At 33.2% G+C, this 10,904-nt stretch overlaps 1 protein-coding gene across 1 annotated transcript; it reads right to left on the bottom strand.

Moving 5' to 3' along the window:
* On the bottom strand, positions 1–4,158 carry LOC134231783 (uncharacterized). The gene is made up of 2 exons (XM_062713747.1): positions 3,980–4,158; positions 1–2,239 (listed from the first exon to the last, which is right to left on the bottom strand). Exon 2 carries the CDS (start codon positions 1,999–2,001, stop codon positions 739–741), a length of 1,263 nt encoding a protein of 420 aa, XP_062569731.1. The 5' UTR covers positions 2,002–2,239; positions 3,980–4,158; the 3' UTR covers positions 1–738.
* Between the last annotated feature and the right edge of the window lie 6,746 nt (positions 4,159–10,904).

The following is a 10,904-nucleotide window of genomic DNA, read 5'->3' as shown; positions in this document are numbered from 1 at the left end:
ATGTATATTGTCATTTAAAGTTTGAAAATAAATACCGCTATACATGTGCATACTCTTGAAACAATCGGACAATATCCTTTAAGTCATTTTTTTTATCATATTTTGTATGTTTTATTATAGTTTGCATTGATACATGTAACATGCACAATATTTGCTATATAAGCGAGAAATATACAGGAGCATGCAAACTTCAAAATATCACCTAAAAACAGATATTACATTTGTCGCTTCCTGAATTTGATGAGTTGGTTCATGCTGTAACGAACACTGATAGGACTCTAATGATCCCAGATAGTCCCCACAGATTTGCTGACAGATACCAAGTATCTGCCATGATATATCTCCTCTATTAGATGATACATACATCTCTTCTTCATCATAGAGTAGCAGAGTATGTAGATCCTTTAAAGATTGTTGTGACCTGACTGTGTCACCCAGTCTGTGATGATTCAGTGTAAATAACATGTGTAATATCACTAATGGTGGTATAAATAATTGTAGATTCCCATGCTTTCTACTGATCTTCTATTCTAATTTGAGTTCATCAATGTATGTGTACTCGAATTCTAAAAATATATCTTTCAATAGAGTTCTCCGTATTTTATTGCCCAGAGACATCCTTGCCACACATTGTATGTAGGCATCTATATTTTCATATATACTATATGGCAGCCACAATTTCTCCTTTGCTTTCCGTAAATATCTGAAATTCTGAGTGAATTTTCATACCTACGTGTTTTATAGAGGTACATAAATTTCCGAAACATAACCTAACTTGTAGGAAAGTCTTAGCAAATTGGGTATTTTATTAGCCTGATAATATATCTTATTGCGATTTCTATCTGAATTAATGATATCCTGTAAAAAGAGGGCAGTGTTTTGTAACACAATGGATGTCATACATTGTAATGTAACTGCCTGATACACTGTCAAGCTTAACCTTACTGCTCTCTCTGTCTGTGTCATGTAAGCTGCAAATTCCTCAATATGAAAAATGCGAAGACTTAATGGTTTTATTTCATAAAAAAAACGAAGTTCTAATTCAGACTTAGATATCATTCTACTCTCTTCTGTACAAACTCTTAATGTTCTATCTAGAATGGCTTTACTGAGGAAAGATCTCAAGGTTGAACTAAGAAGAAGACATGATACCCCTTTGCTATATAAGGCAAATAAATGACTGAATAATGAAACTTGTACAGACCCAGTCACTTTCAATCGAAACATATTACATTGTGGTATAAAAAAATTTGGGCATGTCCCAATATGTACCCAGTATATTAATAATTTGAAGCATTTCCAGAAACAAGGCAGTAAATTTTCAGGGGTCCATGTCAAAGCACTATCATTCTGAATCGCCCAAAATACAATTGTTTTGGTAAAGTATGAACATAAAACAGGTGTTTGGTTTAGAAAATTAATCACTTCCTTTAAAAATATTTTAAAGAGGCCATAGGACAAAAACTTAGTATGATTCATTGAATAAACAATTTTGTGTTCTGCTTGCGAGAATGAGATTCTCCATTCTTCTTCATTTTCAGGTGCGCTGCCAATTGGAACAACATGGAATCCTCCACTTAATATATTTGAAAGAACACTTTCGGATGGCCATCCTTTTTGACGACACCTCTGTATACATGGCAAAGCCATTGTCGGCCAGAGGTGTGCCCCAAAACAGAAAGCATTGTCTACTTCTATGTTTCCCATTATGACATACGAAGAACAAGGTCCATGTTGAAAAGCCATTGTAGTGGTTGCATCAAGATTTCGAAAGGATTGCAAATAAGTATCGCGGTAGAGTTTACTACTGATATATAGTTTGTTATTCCTTGCTACACAGGAGAATCTGATCAACGCATTTTGAGATTGGGACATCAGAATTAATCTAGTAAATCCGGGTGGAAGATCATTGCACTCCATCAGAATCACAGTTTGCTGTAGCACATGGTGATTCATCTGAGAGAGATTACAAATTACTTTGTAGTCTGCGGGCCAGAACATGCTATCGGAATCTGAAGTCTTTAGCTGAATCCCTCACGCCTACTACCACTCAGCATTTTGTCACACCCTTTCAAATTGTTTAATGGTTTCTGTACTAACTCTTTGATGTCCATCACATCCCTTCTAATCTTCAATTCTGTAGGCGTCCCTAATTCATAGGACAGTCCCACATAGACCGCTTCTGATAGTCGAGGGATGTGATGCATTCCGTTTTATAATGAAAAACTGAGAAAAAGATCTGAAAAAAATTTCCTTATGCTTTTATGTGATTTACCTCAATGATATTTTATTAAGAAAGAAGAAAATTTATTTATGTAGATATGTAAAAAGTTCTCAACGGAGAACAAAGATGAATATGAATTGAATTATTAAATGTGCTTCAAAATATATAATATACAATTATTGATGTTTTAGGTAAATACAATGATTTAGCCATCTGAGAATTACAATATTCAATGTGCCCAAATGGTGAATATTGTACTTTATAGATATCTAAATCATTGTATTGACCAAAACAGCAATAACTATTTTATTATTTGATCCACTGATAAAATGATACAGATCATTACTTGTTAATTACGTCCTAGCCAAATACAAAAGAGAAGTAGATCTAATCATTTTTAAATCTATTTTAGTTGCCACTAAAAAGATAGAATGTCAGTCTTTTCATAGAACAGATTTTGAAAGGAAGGAGTGTTATCAGGGAAAGACCAAAAAAGTAAAATCTGTTGTTCAGTAAAGTGTTGGAGGGAAGTCCCTGCATCCCCTACAACCACCCTTACCCGAAAATATATATTCTCTGATGTTTTGTTCACGTGAAAGAAGTCATAGTCGTTGGAATTACCCAATCTATTTTTAGATCAATCATTCTTTTCACCTAGAGCGTCACGTGCAATTAAATATAATGTAGTATATTTCTTCCATATAGTTGGATCTCAGTCAATCAGAAAGATGGGAATTATTTAATCATAAATTAATATATAATATGATAGATAATATCAGTGATATAATGTCTTGTGAACGTTCAAGTGCCCAATATAGTTGTCAAATTTCTCGTAGCTGTCATTTTTTTGTCATGGTGTCAGTGGACGAGGAAAGGAAATTCACATAGGATGCATCATGCATTTCTTATTTATGTGCATTTTTATTGATATTTAAAATAATGAATGAAAAAATAAGAAATCACCATGTATGCCGGGGACATAAACACTAGCTGAAAACATGAAACAGTTTATGAATCACGCGTAAATCTACGGCAGTTAAAGACAGTTAACTGTCCTTAAAGAGTAGGGTCAACCATCTTTCAGCCGAATTTTGCTGCACGATCGGTGTTAAATCAGAAACTGACATCTAGCATATAAGCTTTTTCCATATAAAGTTCTCTTTTTATGGACCATTACCCTCCAATTCCACTTATTTTGTGATAATGACCGCGGTGGTCTCCGCCAAAGTCAAATGGTGCAGAAAACCTATTCAATACCCCCGCCCACTTCAGCGCCTATTTCTGGACTCTAATAAATTTATTTCGGTATCATGGCTCTGTCCCTTACAGTGATGATTTTCCTACATGTTGATGCGATTGTCAGTCGTGAACACGCAATTAATCAACATTAAACTGATACAATTTCTTCGATTTGAGCTCAGCTCGCTGAATCGACCCAAAAGAACCGAAATAAATTAATGGTTTAGAGTCCAGAAATAGGCGCTGAAGTGGGCAGGGGTATTTTTTCTAAGATTGGAGCTTGCGTCCCTTATAGAATTTATGTAAATAGGTGTGGTACGTCTTTTTTAAACGTGGTTTTTCTTGCCTGAAAGTGTCAGGATCTTTATTTTAACAACCTTTAAGTGTATTTAAAGAAGATTCAACATTTTAAAAATTTATTTTACATCTAACAATCCGGAAGACAAGCCCCTATGGTAGAGGCAGGGATGGATTAGGGTGTTTACTTATTATTCAATTATATTCAACTTCACTTACCTTAATTACGAAGGATAAAGTTAAAGGATATTTGTATTCATGACAGTGGACAGCTCTATGTGCTATCTGCTTTGCCAGCAACCCCCGTCCCCAGAATTAAGATCTTACTGAAATTAAATGAACTGCACACGTCAACATTTCATCATGTTTTAAGATTTAATACTTTATCTTGGATAAAAGTTTCATCCGCAATTGTAAATTTCTCCGGTTTCACTTCTTTTCAAGATCGTATGTAGATGATAATGATATCCTGTTTATATATATCAAATTGATATTATCAATAAGGAAATTAATGAAAAAAATGAAATTTATCGAGCTTTAACATATATCTACATACAGGGTTTTAATCTCTCGGATGATTCGAAACGCCAGAGCATGCTCACCTGTCAGTTTTGAATACTTTTAATATTCCACAGAGCCAAAATGAATTTGAACTACCTTATATATATTGGATTCCAAAACTTCATAAGAATCCTTACAAACAAAGATACATTGCAGGTTCCAATAAATGTTCAACCAAGCCTCTTTCGTTACTTCTCACTAAAACATTGACAGTAGTAAAAGAAAAACTTCAAGAGTACTGTACAACTATATATTCAAGATGTGGTGTAAATCAGATGTGGATACTTAAAAATTCTAAAGAACTTTTGGACAATCTGAAATCACAAGACTTTACAAAAATCAACAGCATAAAAACTTACGACTTTCCAACTTTATACACAACAATTCCCCACGACAAATTAAAATCCAGGCTTTTTGATATCATTGACAGCTGCTTCTTCAACAAAAATGGAACTCGTAAGTTTACTTACCTCGTCATTGGTCATTTGAAAAATTATTTTGTTAAAACAGATTCTGATTGCACACATAAGTACTCTGAAGTTGACATCAAGAAGATGCTTGAGTTTCTGATTGACAATATCTATGTGGTTTTTGGAGACCAGGTATTCCAACAATCTATTGGAATTCCCATGGGTACAAATTGCGCTTCGTTATTAGCAGACTTATTTTTATATTCATATGAAGCAGAATTTATGCAAAATCTTTTGCGTGAAAAGAAGAAAACACTTGCTGTGGCCTTCAACTCAAAGGTATCGACGACGTATTGTCAATTAATTATGATAATTTCCATTTCTACGTCGACACGATATATCCTGGTGAGCTTGAGATAAAAGATACCACAGAGTCCGACACTTCTGCTTCATACTTGGATATTTTACTTGAAAAAGACACTAATGGTAATCTAACAACCAAGCTATATGATAAACGTGATGACTTTAACTTTTCTATCGTCAACTTCCCTTACTTATGCAGCAATATACCTTCATCACCTGCATACGGAGTATTTATATCTCAGTTGATTCGATACGCAAGAGCATGCTCTGCGTATGAACAATTTCTTAAACGAGGCAAATTATTGACAAGCAAGTTGATGAAACAAGAATATCAACAGTCTCGTTTAAAGTCATCATTTCGTAAATTCTATGGTCGATACAATGACCTTGTCAGCAAATACAATTTATCATTGAATGAAATGCTGACTGACGTTTTTCATACCAATTGTTAGTCCATTATTTATACACTGAATTGACCACGGATTTTTTCCGTTATTTCCTGATTATGACAACGAGCACACGGCGGGTGTGACCGGTCGGCAGGGGATGCTCACTCCTCCATGGCACCTGATCCCACCTCTGATGTTTCGGAGGTCCGTGTTTGCTCTGCTCTTATTTTGTATATTTGTTTAATGGACGTTGAGATTGAATACTGTTCGTTATTTCCATATCCTTATGTTAAAAATGGTTTATAGATCACGAAAAAATAGGGAATCCCCAATAAATGTAAGTTTTGTGTCGTTGTTTTTAACTTAAAAGTTTGCAAGTTTTTGAGCATCTGAAAACAATCACTACAAAATTTCTTGAAAAAAACATTGATTTATAAAGAACTTTTTTATACGTTGATTTATTTACAGGTATAAGTTTCAAATATAATAATATATGTATGTTCTATGCGTTTTACAGAAATCATACCTATTTAATAATATTTAGTTACATGTGTAGGGAGGTTTATACATGTAGATCGTAATTTAAAGTATATAAATGCATAAATACGCAATACATATTTTGGAAACGGTCTTATCGTAACAATATCCTCTAATGCAATTATATTTTTAGGCAAAATTATATTTTCTTTCAAATTAATGCGTGATTTAAAAAGTGCGAATCTGTGTTTTCTTTTCTTACAAATGCTCGAAAAAATTTTAGACTTTGCGTGAAGTTTGCGCCACGGTAAAATTTCAAATGATGGAGAATCCTGATACATGTAGAATATTGGTTATTTAAGCGAGAAATAGACAGGAGTATGCAAACATCAAAATGTAATCACCTGAAAAAAGGATATACTGTAATCACTTTTTACTCGCGAGAACTTTATTTTCGCGTAATTACGCGAGACAGTGTGCTCGCGAAAATTAAGTTCTCGCGTATAATACTGTGGAATCATCATTGTTCGTGGGGGACCATTGTTCGTGGCTTTCGTTGGTACCCCTGACCCATGAATTTACATCCCCACGAACATCCCCACGAACGTATATACAAACATATGTTTTTATTATGATAAAACTGATAACGTAAAAAAACCGTTACCCTTGTGTCCGTGTGATCGCGCACAAAGAAGACAATCTGTATGTCGTTATTGAAACAAAACCAAAATAAAAAACAACAAAAAAAGTATTAATATCAAAGACATCGTTAACTATATACAATAAGTAATAAAATGATAAATACAAATGTTAAATTTAACTAGTGTTTACATTATAAACCAACACGCTCAAATGCCCCTTTGATGAGGTCAATTTTCAGTGCGATTTTGGAGTGGGTGTTAATAAGCCAATTAGCATGAATTGGTTTAGAGATTTAAAAAGATGTCCCGTGTACCAGTAATGTTCTTAATTATCATAATTTACCGTGACATCACGGCTGTACTTTGTCGGTGCAAGCCGCCGATACGTTTTTGTAACTTAAATAACCAACATTGACGGAGTTACCTTTCTTTGTTTTAATTATGGAGAAAAAGAACGAAATAGAACTTGTTACCAACGAAATTAAGTCCCCACGAACCAGGAAACTTTTGGCTACCCACGAACATTGACCCCTACGAATAGAAATGATTCCACAGTAGTATTCCTTAAGATCATATAGAGCAATTACCACGATTCGTGAACATTTTGTCTCGCTTATCAAGAATCAATGACTATCTCGCGAAAATAAGGTGTCGCGAAAATTTAGTTATATACAGTTTAAGATAAAAATTGAAGGGACATTACATAAGAACAAGCTTGATCATGCATTGCAGGATTATGCATTCTTAATCGTGTCGCTTCCTGAATTTGATGAGTTGGTTCATGCTGTAACGAACACTGGTAGGACTCTAAAGATTCCAGAGAGTCCCCATATATTTGTAGTCTCCATATATTTATTGACAGATTTCTTGTATTTGCCATGAAATATCTCTTTTATCAGATGATACATGCATCTCTTCTTCATCATAGAGTAGCGGTAACGACAATTTCTCCTTTGCCTTCCGTTAATGTCTGAGTGAATTTTCATACATGTACCTACAAGTTTTATAGAGGTGCATAGCTAGATACAGAATGTTTTCGTAACATCCTAATTTGTAGGAAAGTCTTAGCAAATTGGGTATTATATTAGCCTTATAATACCTTATTGCACTTTAGATCTGAATTAATGATATCCTGTTAAAGGAAGGCAGTATTTCGTAACACAATGGATATCAAACATTGTAAAGTATATGCCTTATACGTCGTCAATCTTCCCCTTACTATTCTCTCTGTCTGTTTCATGGAAGCTGCAAATTTTTCACGATGAAAAATGCGAAGACTTAGTGGGTTTATTTCATCATAAGAACCAAGTTCTAATTTTAGACTTCGATATAATTTTGCTTTTATCTGTTCAAATTCTTTTTATTTAGAATGGCTTTACTGAGGAAAAATCTCAAGGTAGGATTAAGTAGATACGAGGGGTGATCAAAAAGTTCGCGAATTATCTCTATATTTACAAAACCACAAGTCAGATCAGAATGAAATTTGACACACATTAAGTCATGCACATTTTCTTTAAATAACATATGCAATGGAAAGTTTTTCACCGTGTTTGTGACATCACAATGTGAAAATGACTTCATAAGGTAGATCACTTGTGACAAAAAATGGTTGACTCAGTCGTATTCAATAAACGAACGGCTCTAAAGTTAAACGTATGTCTTGTAAATTCCTTTCCAGAAGTTGATAATAATTTGTACACGGTTTATAAAGGCAGAAGACTATCATAAGTTCTCATTGATTGGGTTGATTGTTTAAGTGAAGGAAGCGAGATGTCTTAAAATGATATTTGTTTGTTGCCCAGTGAAAGCAAACTGGGAAGAGACGTGTCCTTTGTTTAGTAATATGATATGAAAGATCGCCAACTCAGCTATGTTAAGGAAGGTCTGAGTTCACATTCCTTGCACACTGACGTCATTGAAATTTTACAAGCCACAAAAATTAATTAACGACATGATCCTGCGTAAATAACAACTTGAATTTCTTTATTTTATCAATTATTTGTAAAATCTTGTAAAATTACAATACTTGATCGCAATACAGTCGAGTAATAGAAAAAAGCCTTTCGTCAAATATGACGTCATCAGCCTTGACATGACGCAGCACAGGTGATCCAGAGGCCTATATTCACTGGTTAAATAATTACAAGAATGCTTTTATAAACATGATACCATTGCTAATTTTTAGACCTAATCATTAAAACTAAAAGAAAATAATTAATGAAATACAATTTGTATAGAATGTGAATTTATCTAGTAGCATTGGAGCTGCCCAGGGGCAAGGAATGCAGAGAATATCGCTAAAACGATAAGAGTATTCGTGATTTACATCAAAAGTGCAAGGGCATAGACTATTTTGTTTGGGCTGAAATTTGGAATATTTATTGCTTATATAGTGTTTATTTTGAAAAGTGCTTGGAGCTGATCCTGATCTGCATAACATTATTTTTATTTATAAAAGAACTAAAAGCGAAGTGGAAATTTTTAGCTATTATAAGCATTTACGGCAAAATTTTCAGTACTTCGTAAAGAGCACAGACTAGCTCCCAGCACTTTTTGGGTAGAGGAAATAAACATCTTTTAATGTGTATCAATTTTTTTTCATGAAAAACAAGCGTATGCCCTTGTACTATCCTCATTTCCTAACAGCTTAACAATTCTATTTTTATACAAGTCACGTGACAAACAGCTGATACATGCGATATAACTGGTAATAACTACGGCCCGGTCCTGTCCATTATTGATAGCTATATTACATTTTCTACAAGTATTCAGTTGCTTTGTAATATTTTTTAAATACAAAATAAAACGGCGCAAAGGTCACATTTTCCATATCGGTCCCTAACATAGCTGAGAACTTCATTACACTTAGAAAAATAGATACATTTCTTTACGATAAAATAATTATTGAATCCCGAAAATATCGTTTACTTTAAACTTTAAACATATCAGATATGGTTAATTGAAGCACCCATAAAATAAATGAAATAAACAACGCTCAAAAGGCAGGGGACTTTGGTTTTGATGGTCACCATGCGCATTGTACAAAAGGATATCATTATCCACCAGGCTTCGGGTAATGCTAATTGTAATGGTAATGCATTGCAATGCATTACATGAACTCAAAGTATTGCTAGTAATGTGTAATGCCCAAAAATTTGCATTACATGTAATGGTAATGTAATGCATTACTTCATAAAATCCAGTATAATGCTGGCATTACATAGCATTACACAGCATTATTTTGTAAGATAAGTACCTATTTTAAGAAATTTAAATGGACATGGATGATGGGAATTATTGTCTAGGTTATTTATTTTATTTATTTATCTTTATTTCTATTCTTTTTATGCAAATGATACTATTGAATAAAAATGTTAACTTATTTAGATAACATTTGTGTATCTATTTAAATACACTTTTTATTCTGATGAAAATACACCTACCTTACATTTAAGTTTTCAAACTTATTTCAGGTAAGAATTGATTTCAAAGAATTATATAAAATAGTTTTAAAAGATCTTTTTTTTTCAAAAAATCGCATATTATATACACTAATTAATGTACACTCGTCACTGTAAACTGATAATTGGTATCTTTTGAATAGCTAGAGTGTCACCAAAACATACTAGGCCTCTGGGTTATGTAAAAATTAAAACAATGCATCTTTTGGAGAATTGCTCCAAATTACCAGTCCTTTTCTCCTGGCTGTTTATAGAACATTAATTGACCTGAATTACCATGTACTGACCATGAAAAATCCATTGTATATGTACCAAAGAAAGTATAAGCCATGCAGGCATTCTATGCTTCACTGTGCTTGGCAGATCAAAATGTACATCCTGTCCATTTTTTCAAAAAGTTTGTCATTGCATTTATTTTTTTTCATAGCTACTAATCAAACTAGTGCGTGCACCTATATGCTTTATTATTATATATTTTAGGCAGGGGTAAAAGTGCCCCAAAACTTAAATTAGGCTTCATGACTTCAATAGTTTAACAAAACGTGGATATTGTACATGTGATATAAAACTGACAATTCAGAACTTTGAACTTTTTTTGATTGTAAATTAATGACATTGTGAATATATATACAAAAACTTGAAATCAAATTTGAGTTATCATTTATCATATTTAGTTTTGAAAGGGGTGGATACGTACTTATGAAAAGAATATCACAAAGTTTTGTATAAAATTCTATTTTTAAAAACCTCCAAAAGTAATGGTAATGGTAATGCATTACTTTACTAAAGTAATGGTAATGTAATGCATTACTTTAAGAAAATAGAGTAATGGTAATGGTAAT

This window comes from Saccostrea cucullata, unplaced genomic scaffold, assembly GCF_032062105.1.
Source record: "Saccostrea cucullata isolate Sc308-1 unplaced genomic scaffold, CSIRO_AGI_Scuc_v1 ctg4258, whole genome shotgun sequence".
Classification (NCBI taxonomy): domain Eukaryota; kingdom Metazoa; phylum Mollusca; class Bivalvia; order Ostreida; family Ostreidae; genus Saccostrea; species Saccostrea cuccullata.
This window is presented reverse-complemented; position numbering and strand designations above follow the sequence as displayed.